This window comes from Xyrauchen texanus, chromosome 2 (genome assembly GCF_025860055.1).
Source record: "Xyrauchen texanus isolate HMW12.3.18 chromosome 2, RBS_HiC_50CHRs, whole genome shotgun sequence".
NCBI classification, from domain to species: Eukaryota; Metazoa; Chordata; class Actinopteri; order Cypriniformes; family Catostomidae; genus Xyrauchen; species Xyrauchen texanus.
Window position 1 is genome coordinate 41,188,601 of NC_068277.1, and position 15,101 is coordinate 41,203,701.

At 36.5% G+C, this 15,101-nt stretch overlaps 1 protein-coding gene across 3 annotated transcripts in view; it reads left to right on the forward strand.

Moving 5' to 3' along the window:
• The window catches only part of phkb (phosphorylase kinase, beta), an 89,384-nt gene extending 75,438 nt beyond the window's left edge, over window positions 1–13,946 (forward strand). For 2 of the 3 annotated variants that reach the window (XM_052149026.1, XM_052149009.1), the window contains 14 exons: window positions 1,185–1,289; window positions 1,519–1,601; window positions 1,680–1,770; window positions 1,915–1,973; window positions 2,155–2,317; window positions 2,508–2,589; window positions 4,580–4,637; window positions 6,355–6,445; window positions 10,019–10,221; window positions 10,419–10,553; window positions 10,884–11,013; window positions 11,178–11,285; window positions 11,416–11,556; window positions 13,240–13,946. In XM_052149026.1, coding sequence (XP_052004986.1) covers window positions 1,185–1,289; window positions 1,519–1,601; window positions 1,680–1,770; window positions 1,915–1,973; window positions 2,155–2,317; window positions 2,508–2,589; window positions 4,580–4,637; window positions 6,355–6,445; window positions 10,019–10,221; window positions 10,419–10,553; window positions 10,884–11,013; window positions 11,178–11,285; window positions 11,416–11,556; window positions 13,240–13,377 — 1,587 coding nt within the window. In that variant the 3' untranslated portion in view covers window positions 13,378–13,946. Of the gene's footprint in view, window positions 1–1,184; window positions 1,290–1,518; window positions 1,602–1,679; window positions 1,771–1,914; window positions 1,974–2,154; window positions 2,318–2,507; window positions 2,590–4,579; window positions 4,638–4,862; window positions 4,954–6,354; window positions 6,446–10,018; window positions 10,222–10,418; window positions 10,554–10,883; window positions 11,014–11,177; window positions 11,286–11,415; window positions 11,557–13,239 lie in introns of all 3 variants that reach the window. The other variant, XM_052149016.1, reaches the window with a different exon arrangement.
• The last annotated feature ends 1,155 nt before the right edge of the window (window positions 13,947–15,101 follow it).

Below are 15,101 nucleotides of genomic sequence, written 5' to 3' on the forward strand. Positions count from 1 at the left end.
GTTCATTACACTTCTTTGTGGTTTATCCTCATCTTTAGTCATTCTGTGCCTCTAAGTTCAACTCAACTTTAACAAGATACAAACTTGTACAACATTTAGATGATGAAGTGTATGACTTCCAAAATGTAGTAAGCTCCGTTGCTGTCTCTACTGCCTACGTACATAGGCAGCATCCTTACTGAATGGAACCTCATAAGTGATGTATTTGGCTATAAAATTTTTCATACAAAGTGCTTTAGTAGACTTAACATTCAAACAATAGAGTTTGGCATTGTTATGTTGATAAGCTAACACTGAGAAATATTGGTTAAAATTTACCTTTTTTAACAAGATTTTCTTGGTATTGAATAAATTATGGTTAGAATTATCATTTCTAAGAATTTGTCTACCATTTGGATGTATTTTTTCACTGAATGCTATTTAATTCGATTTTTTTCTTTTTGGAATTTGGAATGCCCAATTCACGATGCGCTCTAAGTCCTCGTGGTGGCGTAGTGACTCACCTCAATCCGGGTGGCGGAGGATGAATCTCAGTTGACTCCGCGTCTGAGACCGTCAATCCGCGCATCTTATCACGTGGCTTGTTGAGCGCTTTACTGTGGAGATATAGCGCATGTGGAGGCTTCATGCTATTCTCCGCGGCATCCATTCACAACGTGCCCCACTGAGAACGACAACCACATTATAGCGACCATGAGGAGGTTACTCCATGTGACTCTACCCTCCCTAGCAACCGGGCCAATTTGGTTGCTTAGGAGATCTGGCTGGAGTCACTCAACACACCCTGGATTAGAGCTTGTGACTCCAGGGGTAGTAGTCACTGAATGCTATCTTAAAAGTTAGCGTAATCATTCTGCCTACCTTTTGGAACAGCTTTAATGTTGGGAGTGTTCCTATGATGTTCTAAAATGTTGCCTTTGTAGGAAACTAACCTTTTAGGTTTGCAGAGTAATAAACCTATGTATTTAATGTAAAACTATTTGTACTATTTGGGAGGATGGGGGAGTACTTGTACTACAGAACCCCCACACATATGTTTATGTCTGTGTCTCTCTGTCGGTTTGTTCAGAATTGATGGCATGTTTTATCTCCTGTTTGAGGTAGATTATATGTCTAGACTCTTCAGATTACAGTCATTAATGACAGTATTGTTTCATTTAAGGTTTTTTTTTCTCCCCTTTCAGATTTATCGAATCCTTGGAAAGACAGTAGTCTGCTATCCAATCGTCTTCGATCTCAGCGACTTCTACTTGTCCCAGGATGTCATGCTTTTGATTGATGATATCAAGGTGAGTTGGGCAATATCACACCTCGCTGGTCCCTCAGACAAAGTAATTTTAAGAAAGAAAAAAGTAGGACAGAATATAGGTAATATACAAAATTCTTTCTCATAAATCAGTAGTCTCAGCCTCTACGTTACTACGTTGCCAAACTTTCTCCAGCTGCCTGTAGTGTATGTGTATTCATACAACTATTCACATTGTAGTGTTTGTGATTGTTTACATTTGTGATTTTCAGAATGCTTTGCAGTTTATTAAGCAGTGCTGGAAGATGCAAGGTCGACCTCTCTTCCTGGCCCTTATCAGAGAGGACAACATTAAGTATGAGTTTATCCACACCATCTGAAAGAACCTGATTCTATTTGAATTGTATTTTTAATGGCATAACTTGCTTGCTAGGGGGAGCCGCTTCAACCCCGTTCTGGACATGCTGGCATCTTTTAAGAAGGGAAACATTGGAGGAGTTAAAGTTCATGCTGATAGACTTCAGGTGTGCTGCTACTTATGAGAAATAGAGGATTTATATGAAATGCATCTTATTGTCTTAAATGACAAACCCTTTTTTCACTCAATACAATTCAATAAAAAAGTGTGCCTGTGAGTTCCCTCTGTTCCTTTTCCCTTCCTTTTATAGACCCTGATATCAGGCGCTGTGGTAGAGCAACTGGATTTCCTACGTGTCAATGAAGCCGAGTAAGAATGAACCTCCATTTACTCTTTTCTTTCTAATCGATACATTTTTTTACACATTAATGCTCAATGTGATTCACTTGAGCAGGGCAATAGAAATAAATAGACTCCACAGATTCTTAAGCATGACATTTACTTTTGCAATACTAAGTTCCTAACTGTTTTCTAAATGGACATTGTCTAGGATCCCTGAGTTTAAGAGCTTTGAGGAGATGGAGATGCCCAAGCACTCTAAGGTGAAGCGTCAGACCAGCACGCCAAATGCCTCTGACCTAGAGCAGCAGCCCGAGATTGAAATCGATGAATGGTTCCATAAATCCACATATGAGATACTACAAAAATTCAATGTGAGCTTAACAAACCTGCCAGTTTACATTTAAATCTATTTATTTGAAATTTTTTGACATTTACTGTGAATTAAAGGTATGAATTATATCAATATGTGTGTTTTCAGGTAATCAAGCCAATGACCTTGCCATTGTTGGCATGTTAAATGATATGTACTGTATACAATTCTGTGATGTGTTCTGTTATCAGGACTGTGACTGCTTGGCCAGTCAAGCCCAACTGGCCAGTGTTCTCTTGAAAAAAGAAGGCCCTGACTTCTTCAACAAAAACGGTACGTGTGTAGTTTAGTATCATGATGGGTACAATATGCATTTATATTTATTGTAAAGAGCAAATGCTCAGAACGCATTTCTTATTCTCTTGCGGTCAAAAGAGTTTACTTTGAAAGGCAACGTGGTTGACCGGGCGCAATCCAATCTGGAACATGGAAAAAGGAAGTATATCTGGGCCTTAATGGTTTAGTGATTCAATGTATGAAGCTAGATGCACATTGAGCAATTGTTTTCGTCCTTTACAGCTGTTGCTTAACAGATTGTATGATTGTCAGATTGAGCCGGGTGAGATCTTGTGTAAAAGCCAAGACAGGCTATACAACATCAACTAGAGTCTCTTATCAGACTATAAAATACACATCCAAACAAAAGACGGAATTTGTGGATTACTCATTCTTTGGAAAGAACCCAAGGTATTTTTGATAGTACAATCGTTACTTGGAGACACTAAATAATGACATGTGTATGTTGCATATCATATAGACTTGGGTAGACTTACTTTTAACTGAAAGTATCTCTCGTTCTTACTCTCTTACACACACACACACACACACACACACACACACACACACACACACACACACACACACACACACACACACACACACACATATATAAACATATATCACACATCAGTTGCTATGCTCCTATTCTTCATTAGACTGCATTGTAGCAGTAGTCAGACAGCAGTACTGAAACCCCAAATTTCTGAAACTGTCAGAACTTGGATGGGAATATTTTTTGCAAAGTCATTCGGTGAGCATGTCGCTCTAAGCAATCAAGGACTCGTCTGAATGAAATGTCCACAGCTGTAATCCATTTAGCACTTCATGGATAAGCAGTTGGGCTTGGAAATGCTAGTTCACACCCTTGTCATGGTCTGTCATTTAACAGTCTAATTCCAGTAGTTACAGTTCATCTTGGTGCTCAAGACTGTTCGCACTCTTAAATGGGCCAATTCAACAAGCCGCGGAGAGATTACTTACAATGTTTGGTTTTATGTGATTCCATGTTTCTTGAGTCATAGCTTGCATTCCACGTGTCTTTGGGATGTTAAAGAAATATCACAAGAGCAAGAGTGCTGTATGTCCAGCTCTCAGCATGGCTGTGATTCAGCAGGTAATCACAGCCATGCTGATAGATGGATAATACAGCACGATTGCAATTGTGATATTGCTTTTATACAAAAGTTCATCAAACAAGTATATAAATAAGTAGGGTTAAAAAAACACTAGCTCAAAAAACACTCTTGTGTATGGAACTACTTTCTTACACCACGGATTCAGGATTCCGCTGTTGCTAGGTCGAAAGATTCACCCAAGCCCATGGAGTGATGCTGCCATACGTGCTATCGGAATTATTCTACAAGTATTTCACTCATGTTCAACTGTTTTGTTGTCGGAGAGAAAACATGGAGGACGCCAGGTTCATTCTTGAATATTTCTTGAGGAACTGTTATTTTGACACCACCTCTGCCATGTTGAAAGTTTACGTCTTCTCCCAACTCGGAAACTTGTATCAGGTAGGTGCCCTGATTGGCAGTAATGCTGAAGCTGCAAGTTTAACTCTATTTCTCAGCTATAGTGTAGAAGTAATTCAAGCGAACATGGAGTGTAAGACAATTACGGATGACATAAAGAAATCTGCGTGTGTTTGACTCACACAGACTCAACTCCCTGATAGCACACACAAGATGGTCTTCTATTTAATGTCACTAGAATTAATGAAAATGCACACACCTAGACTGCTCTTAACAGTTCGTTTGAAATGGCACAAACACAAGCAAAGTGATACAAACAGTAAAGCATCCCAGTGCTGATGGTGTGAGCTGTAAGCACTCTTAGAATGTCTCTCGTCCAATCCGATTTGAGGACTGGAACTAACTGTTGTATAATGTCTCTTACACAATACTAATTATGGAAGTTGTTTTTTTTTTTTCATATGGTTTATGTGCCATTATTAACAAGTCTTAACCTTCTTTATGCCCAGAAAACCTCAAGGATGATGTGGAGAGAATTTACAGAAGAGCTGGCAGCAGGAAGATGTGGTAAGTTTTTTTTGACACTCTCTGTAAAAGCATTTATTCAAATTTTATAATGGAGTTTAATTTATATTCTCGATTAGGTCATCTTAGTGGGATAACAATGATCAGATTGTGCTTGTAGTAATGGCTTTCCTTGTTTTGCCTGTTCTTTGTATTTGTCCTTTTCTAATTTTATGCACCACTGAAAACAATGTGCACATATATTTTTAAACACGCAAACCTCATTAGGCTGGCGGTGCGTTGTGCTGCTGCCATCATCCAGGTGTTTTCCGGTTCTATAGCTCCTCATATTACTTCTATGTTGGTCCAAGGCAAGCAGGTAATTGGTTAGCGGGGTATACAACCTCTGCATGTGTGTTATAACTGTTGACACTCTGCCGAAGGATGTTAACTCATGGGCACGCAGCACTCATCCATTGTTGCAGTTTTTTTGTTTGTTTTTTTTTTTCTTCTTAAGCTCATTGCTGACATTCGCTTAGTCAAGCTGTTGGCAAAATGGTCATTTTGCACCTGTGGCAATTTCGTTTTGTATATGGATTTTTTATTTTTTATTTTATCCCCCATAACACAGACTGATGTCCAATTTAAATCTGGTGTTTTAAATATATGAAGTCATAAAAGAATGCTTCAGTCCATTTGTTTGTCTGAGCTAAATTTCGTTATGTCTGCAAAAGTACAACTTGTCCATAACATAAGTTATATTACTTCCTAAAAGGAATCCATCAGATAAATATCAAATTGGTGAACATTAAAATACTAAAATAAAAACACTTCTGCATAGGCCATGACAATAAAGTAGTGTAGAATGCATTACATCAGTACAAGATTAATGGCAACAACAGGGTCTGAATGCCCAATGCAACTTCATGTCACTTAGCTCCCCTGATAGTGAGGTCTCCTGATAGGATTTTACAGCCCAGAGGGACAAACCTTCCTCAGTTATTCAAATAAGCATATTGCTGCATTAAATTTAGATTAGACTCTAAATTTTAGGTTTAGAGGGTGTTTAATTTTAACAGGTGGCATTGGAACTAAAACATAATTTGTGATGGCAAAAGTTCACATAAGTTTTTTGGGGGGGTTCACAGAGTTCTTATAACAAAACTTTTATGCTAATATTGGTATTTGTGAGTTTTATCAGATTATCATTTCTCATGAGGCAGCAAATTAAATATACAGTATATACTGTGTGTATACACACACACACACACACAAAGTATGTGCAAAAGTCTTGCATAAGATGTTTCATACAAACATTTGTGTCAATAGGAAATATACATTTTAGACTCCCAAACCTTTAGCAAATAGTATAGAAGAACAGGGAGCCCTGCAACAGATGGCATGGCCTCCACATACCCCCCACCAGAAGAAATGTGGTGAATTCTCCAAGAAGCTTTGAACATCCTATCTTCCAAAAACCAAGTCAATCTGTGTCCAGGTGATCCTAGGAGAATTGCGGCTGTTTTGAAGGCAAATGTGGTCACACTTAATATTGATTTACCTTTTGTATGTTTACTGGAATTTGTATGACATTAATTGATAAATGAAAACTAGTTATGTCATCCTCACTATGCAACATGTTTCACAAGTGCCTAAAACTTTTGCACAGTACTGTATATTTGATTTTATACTGTAATTCCAATTTATGTTTGGCTCCTTTGCGATGAATGAGAATATCTCTGTTGTGTTGTGTTGTATTGTATTGTGCTGTGTTCATCAGGTCCGTTGTGCGCCTTGCTGCCAGTCTCTTAACTAAACTAGTGGACAGCCTCGCCCCGAGCATTACTAGTGTTTTAGTGCATGGCAAGCAGGTAAGTGGACAACAGGAACAGGGGCCCAAACATCTAAGATATGATCAAACAATTGACATCAAAATACAAATTTCAGTCAGGGATTTCCTACAAACATTTTAATGTTCACTGATAATCAATAAGCCAAAATTTGTCATAAATGTCTATCAAATGTATAGAGAAGTCATGATGGAGTCCTCTTCCGTCATAATAAGAATCTAATAGCTAACAGCATCACCACTATCAAAGCTAACCTGCTGCCCTAAACATCCAAATGTCACTAAGGTGTTTATTTTGTAAAGTCGCTTTTACCCAGTATTGTTGCAACCATCCCATGCATTGTACTTAACATTAGTGTTCTTTTACATTTTATTTTCTTTGTGTTTAGACAGACATAACGTGGTGTGGAGTGTTTGTTTAATGAACTGCTATAGCTTCCCAACATAAGTCTGTTTAGCCCTTGGTGGTTGTGAAGTAATTCATCACAGTAGAGCACTAGCAGTAAATCTGCATATAAATTGTGTCCTAGGGGCCTAATGTTATGGGTAAGATAAATGAGTACATTTTGGTTTGAAAATGGGTCATTCCTTGCATACAAGAACAGTCTCGGCTGACCTGCATGTAGAATTAAAGTCTTTGCTTTTATAATTCAAAGAAGCCGAGCCCTTCTTTGTGTGCTCCCTGCTTGATGTGTATTTGGTTAAATACATTATTATTGCCATAGCTGAGAAATATCGTCTGTGAATATAGGTTGGTATATCTGCTAGAATACAACAGTAAATCGTGCAAAGCAAGCCATCACATACAGTGTCCCCATAAAGTATGTACAAATGCATGAATTGAATTGCATTAGATCAAACCAAGTTCTGTGTGCAAACAAATTATATTAGACCTTTTCCCAAATGTAACTTTGCATTTCTTAGCCATTTTTGCACTTTAACCAACTGGCCCCAAAACGCAGTAACTGTGCTGACACTTAAACTCGGAAAAGGGGCTTCAAAATGTTTTGATTGTCCAACCAAATGTGGATTATCAAATTTTCTTACTCAGTTCTCCTTAAGGGTGTGCCAGAGTTCGAAACGTGGGGCACGAAACCTCATGCTTTGAAGGGACCAAAGATACATAAAGGCCCCGATTTACTAAAGGTTTGCGTGTATATATATATAAAAAAAAGGTCCGAGCTGATTTACTAATGTTGTCTTTTAAACATTGCATCTTTCAGATTCTAAAAATAGTACGTCTTGGCAATTTTTGAGTGTTTCCCCGACATGAATATGCAATAATGCGCATAATAAGTCTAGATGCAAATTAATCATTCAAGTGATTTATACAGATAATGCGTAGAACACCCTTTATTGACACATTAATGTGAAATTAAATTAATACACATGAAAAAAAAAATGTATTTGATTTTAAAACTCGATATCATAACTGATAACATCATAACGCTACTAACAATTTATGCCCAAATTATGTCCTAATTTAATGTTTTTAACTGCCGAAATATGAAATATTTTAAGTGGTGGTTCTTTCCAGTAGGCAGCCCGATACGCACTTGTATGCCAAACAGGTTTCATCTTGATCCTGTGAAATGAACAGGGAGCGCAATTTCTGTACCGCACAGATCCCGTGTCTGTTATGTGCGCAGCTAACATTGCCATGGTCAAGATAATAGCGGATTAAAATTCAGATTTCATTTAAGTATACATCAGTTGTGCAATGGCTTAACGTGTACATAATAAATTTACATATATATATTTATTATTATTTATTTTTTAATAATGAACAATTCAAGTGAAGAGTGTCATGTGCATTCTCATCAGCTACTCTTACACTTATTAAATTGCAGGATTTTATGATGACAATCCTATAAATAAACAAATAAATGTCATATTGAATAAAAATAATATGGTATTTAGTGAGAGCTGTACTGTATACCATTAAGCTGTGCTTCACATACTGTTACTATCTGCATGTTTTGCCACAAAGCATGTAGAAAGAAGTGATGGCACTGAGTAAATTACATCTAGATAAATATCTATCTATTGCAGACTTTCTTATATGTAATAAGGTACTGCTTCAAGGAAAAAAGGTTGGGAACCTCTGGTCTAAGAGATCAAATTTTTGTCATAAATGACTAAGTTCAGGCATAAAACTCTACTTGGCACAATCTATTATGTTCTTTGTCTAACATTTAAATTACCAATGTAAGCATGAGCCAAATCTGGCCTGGCACATATTGATATCTAAGGTCGTTAGTTTGAATAAATCCATGCATAGCTAGGTCACTAGTTAAATAAGTTCTAGGCTTTCCTGGTTCAGGTACACATTATTAGTCAGGCCATTAGCCATTTAAGCCATTCAGCCATGCTGGCCCTGGCATACATAAAGATTCATTAGCTTTATGCCATTTGGCCAAGCTGGCAACATTTGATGCTATTCGGAGTAGCAGCAGTACACAAGTTTTGGTGGTAGATCTGCGTGGTTTTGTTATGCGTTTGTGCAGCTTTCCAGCTTTGTTAGGGTATTGTATGCATGTCTAATTGTGCAGCAGCATGTCCTACATGCTTGATGCAGAATCTCTTGTGTTTTGTCTAATTGTGCAGTAGCATGTCCACATGCTTATCTCAGCATGTCTGAGTATGTTCTAGTAGTAGCAAATCTTCATACTTGCTCTGCAGCAGAAGCAGCGTAGCAGATTTAGTCCACCAGGAACAAAATCTTTCCAATATGTCACACCCACATTAACATGCTAAATCTTTCTGAGTTGTCATGACTGAACTCAATTTTGACAATGTGCAGTTACTGCGTTTTGCCTTTTTATGACATTGTAGTTCATTACATTAAATATGGACATGTTCCGCTGAGTTTTACAACCAGGAAGTGTCCATATACTTTTTCTCTTAATGTTTTATATCATTATTATTATATAAATTATTTTATCATTTAAAACCTAACAAACTTAGTTTTGTAAAATGTTGTCATTGATAAGTGTATCTTCCTTTTCAATAAATGCCACTGGTTTGAAAATGTGTTATCTAATGCAGTGACATTCTCATCTTTTTAAGTGTGGCTAAGTGTCACAATACTTTTGGGGGTAAATGTATCAGTGTTGTTATCTTTGCAGACCTGTAATGTTTGATAGGAAAAAAAAAGTCCTTATGGACTTAAGGCGATATTATCAGCTTCATTCATATAATGTACTTCAGAGATTTTCTTGAAAAGGAGAGCTTTACTGGAGGGAATTCAAATCTATCCTAAACTTCAGAGCTTTAATATAATATTTAAGAAGTTTACTTTACATATTGACATTCATAGAATGTCAGAGTTGTTAAATTGACTAAAAGAAAGATTTAAAATGTAAGTATTGTGCAATGTACTGCAAAGTTTATATGTATAAGTATAACGCTATTTGTGCTTATAACTATCTATTTTAAAATGAAACTGGTTTGAGTCATTACATGCTGCTTTCTGTCATTGCAGTACATTAACAAGAACCCTTCAAAGAATTAAGCTAAAGATAGAATAACAGAAAATGCATCTCTGTCAAATCTATCACTGCAATGCAAACTGAGCACAATTCTATATTACTAGGTGACTCTTGGACTGTTTGGGCATGAGGAAATCGTGATCTCCAACCCCCTGTCTCCAGGAGTCATTAAGGACATTATATACAGCAAGTGCAGCCCCCACGGTGAGCGAGAGGCCGTTCTACAGCAGGAGCTTGTCATTCACATCGGCTGGATCATCTCCAACAACCCTGAGCTATTCAGTGGCATGCTCAAGATCCGTGTGGGGTATGCCATCCCCTCTACTATAAGATTAAGCCCCCTTGCAGTATTGAGTTTCACAGCATATTCCTAAATAATACAGTATGCTCACATCATTAGACAATGAATATATAATAGACATTAGGTTCTGCACAGATAATTAAAATCTATTATTAACCCAGATAACATTTAGCTATTTATTTGTCTATCCACATTTGAATCAGGTGGATTATTCAGGCCATGAAGCATGAGTTAAAGATCCGTGCCGGGGAAATGCCCACCCAGGACATCTACCAGATGTCCCCTAGTGATGTCAAACAGCTACTACTGGATGTCCTCCAGCCTCAGCAGACTGGCAGGTGCTGGATGCCCACCATATGTCTGTTATTGTAGATACCTGGCAAATATGAATATCCTGCTGTTTCCAATAAAAACAATAGTATATCGTTTAGCATCGTTTTATTAAGCCTTGTTTTTCGTAGTGGGACTGAGTTTTATTATTAATTAAGATCTTGTAATCTTCTGATAATATACCCCTAATTATTTGATTAAGTTATTGTTCCATGTTTCATATTGCCAAGATGTGATGCCTTCACCTTATGTATGTAAAAGCTCACATATGAGTCCTTCTACAGAGCACCATTGCAACTGTTTGAAGAATTTATTTCAATCTTTCTAAACTTCCTTAGGTCTTGGCTCAGTAGACGCCAGATCGATGGCTCACTCAACCGTACCCCTCTTGGCTTCTATGACCGTGTTTGGCAAATCCTGGAGAGAACACCTAATGGTATTACGATTGGAGGACATCATCTCCCTCAGGTAGCTTTCTCTAAATACATTTATTTGGAACAAAATAAGTGTAGTATTTTTATGGAATGATACTTCTGGTTGAATATAGCCTCTATATTTCATTACAGTCATTAAATTATCATTTTTAAATAATTATTTTAAAATGACTGCATCTACCACTCACTGTTTTGCAGCAACCTACTCTATCAGATATGACCATGTATGAGATGAATTTTTCTCTGTTGGTGGAGGACACAATGAAGAACATAGTATTGCCTGAGTACAGGCAGATCATTGTTGAGGTTAGAGACAATCTGTATTACTATGTCCTGTTGCTGCCATCTTCTATTTACTACTCATGAATTTGTAATCTGAATTTTTATAAGCCCCATTGTCTGCGATTGACCCATTGTCTGTATCTTTGATTACCAGCTGTTGATGGTGGTGTCAATTGTGCTGGAAAGAAACCCAGAGCTGGAGTTTCAGGAGACAGTGGATTTGGACCAACTTGTTAATGATGCCTTTGCAGACTTTCAGAAAGACCGCAGCAGACTGGAGGGCACTGAGAAGCAGGTGTGGGCACTACAATCTGTAATCCTAAAGAAATAAAATGACAAAGCTTTCTAGCTTAATCACGGAAATCAAATGTTTGGCCTATCCATCTAACGTGTTAATTCAGTGTGATTAATTTTATAAAAAATAGTGCGTTAAAACAATTTATGCTATAAATTATGCACCTCGAATCTTGTAAGGAATATTCCAACCATTGGAGTAGTTCAAGCTTAAGTACCACTTCATGTTTTCAGCAGGGGGCAGTAAGCAGAAATCCAGCAACACTGCAAGATATTAACAGTTCAAGATATAAACGGATGAATAAACATCTAGAGAAACATCTGTTTATATAAAAATATATTAGATATGGATTCAACCAATCTAAATATCCAGTGTGTTGGGGATTTCCCTGCTTGAGCAGCGTGAATTGAACACGCTGAACACAGGCAAAATAAACTGCTTTAAAACGGGATACTTACCTCACACAAATGCATTCTATTTATACATTAAATTAATCACAATAACCACAACATATTTGTAAAATTGCAACTTACATCTGCACAGACAATGAAGCATATGAATGAACAGGCTAACTTTAAGCTACGCGCTAGTCATATCATGTCTATCTTGCATTGTGTAACTTGTGTTGTGAATAAGCTGTTTCCATAAAAAAAAAGAAAAACCTACATGCAAAGCAATATCCTAAACTGGTCTCTAAAGCATGAAGAATTCATAAAACAGTAGTCTAATTTCTAACGAGAAGCTAATTCTTTATTATATTCATTATGTGCTATTATTTCAGGAGATCAGGTTTTCACAAGGACAGTTGGACAGAATTTTGTATGTAGCCTAACTTTATATGTTTTATACATGTTGAAATTAAGAAAATGTTTTTGCATTTTTCTAAATATTTGAATAATGTGGTCTGTTACAGTTTGACACATGTTTTTGTCATTTTACACATTATCATTGACAAAAGTTATAAGCCATTTTAGTCTGAGTAAAACTGTCTAAAATTTATGAAATATTGACTAATTTTATAAGACATTATCGTCAAAAGGCTAAAACTATGATTAAATAAAAAACGGTAAAATTATCACTGGCTTCATCCGAATCCAAAGGTAGCTGCCTTGTTGCCTCACTGACCTGTCAGTCAATGACTGAACTGGTTTCTGACAGGCTTCCTAGGCAGTGCTGCGCCACATCGATGCTAGGGTATTAGCATTCATTCAGTCCAATCAAACCACAAAGGTCTAAGTCTACCTCAGACAGATTGACAAATTCAATTGCAAAAGGGATTGCTGTTAACTGTAGGCCAAAAATATGTTCAATTATATGGAAATAAACAATATATGGCCTTCTAAAGTCAGGTGTTATATCAAGTGACCCAGATTTTTAGTCTGAATTATATTTATTGTATATATTTATAATTATTTAAATATCATTATTTTAAATTATATAATCATTTTATATAAAAATATTGATATGTGTTAAAATAGTTTTAGATGGAGTATAGCATGACACTGCAGGACATGTCAACTGTCCATTGGCATTTCATATCAACAACCCATATACTGTATATTTTCTTTTTCTTTTCTTTTTATGATCTATTTTAAACATTACAGCCATATATTACAAAAACCATTTATGCTTGCTTCTGCATTTTGCAGTGATGTTACTAAAAAGAAATAACACACTTTACAGGATGACATGGAGGCCTTCTACAACACACCGGCCTTGGGGAAACAAGGCACATCCAGTTACATGACTAAGGCCGTAATTATCCAGCTGCTGCAGGGAGAGGTGAAGCCCAGTAAAGATGACCCGTGCTCTGTCAGCTAAACCACCGCACACTTCTGTCAGTATTACACAGACTCTGTCATACATGGCACAGCCTTGCTAACATAGATTTGTTTTTGACTGAAAAGATATGATATAGTACTTAAATAATTTATTTTCTTCTACCAGGACACAACCTGGCTTTGTCTAGAGAATTGAATGCCTCATCATGATCTATAACTGTAAACCATAAGGTCAATATACAATAAGAGATGTACAGTAAGATCAAATGAACCATTGTAATGTAGGTCAGTATTTCTGCATGTGGGCAATAATGAAAGGAGTGATGTATATGTTGACAGAGTGAAGATAGATGCTGTTGCATTCTTTGAAATCATTGATGTAGTAAACGTGTTTTTCTTAATTTTATGTAGTTGTATTTAATTCTGCACCTGTTATCAGTTTATTTCAGAGTCTATATATCTCTAGTTAACATATTATGTGTATCACCTCTTTGTTTAAATGCTAATATGAAAATTGAGTATCCCAGGTTTGCCACCTAATCGGAACAGTTTTTTGTTTTTCAGTCCATCGCTACTAAAGAAATGAATATTACAAGAATAAATAAAATATCCATGTTTTAACTTGTATATTGCACTTTTCTATCTCTTTGTTTCAGCTGTATTAAAAAAACTAAAAATTTTGGCATTAATATACAGTAAAAGAGTCTCCTGTTGGATAGATGCAGTTATTGGTTTAAATCCCATAGGAGAAGCTCAGAAGTCTTGTTTTTCCGAGTGAGTGGACTAAGATCCTTGTTTATTATTCTGGCTGCAGCCATGAACCTCCACTTATAAAGAAGAGATCAGAAATCTCAACAGTTCTCCTGAGGGATGACTAGAGAAGCTCTGTTCAACTCAAAAATATATTAAAAGTGGAGACCATATTGATGGACTGATGAATCCGTCTCTGGCCCTGAGGCAAAATAAGCTTTGAATAGATGTCAAGATTATAAGATGGAGTTTATATTTGGTTCTTTTACTAAAAAAAACTATTTTACAAGCAAAATTATCATAAATATTTAGAAATGTGAAATATACAGTTGAAGACGAAGTTTACATAGACCTTAGCCAAATACATTTAAACTCAATTTTTCACAATTCCTGACATTTAATCATAGAAAACTTTCCCTGTCTGAGATTAGTTTGGATCACTACTTTATTTTAAGAATGTGAAATGTCAGAATAATAGTAAAGAGAATTATTTCTTTCAGATTTTCTTTCTTTCATCACATTTCCAGTGGTTCAGAAGTTTACATACACTTTGTTAGTATTTGGTAGCATTGCCTTTAAATTGTTTAACTTGGGTCAAATGTTTTGGGTAGCCTTCCACAAGCTTCTCACAATAAGTTGCTGGAATTTTCGCCCATTCCTCCAGACAGAACTGGTGTGACTGAGTCAGGCATGTCACACAATGGCAGTTTATGGTGACCACTTCTTCAAGCTTCAAAAGAATGCAAAAGTATAAATCAGAAGTCTAACAAATTATTGTATGCAACTCATGTCTAGTTCTGAAGGAATATGATAAGGTTTGGTGAGAAACAAACTGAAATCTGATGTATTATTAAGTGAAGCTCTTCACCGACTGTTGATCTCCTGTGTGTGTTCATAAGACAGACTGCACGTGAGCTTTAGAGCTACTGGCACGAGAGCAAACCCTTTAATATGTGGTGTTGCTTTCAATATGATTAATGACTGTTTGTGTAATAATTGTTCATGAGTCCCTGC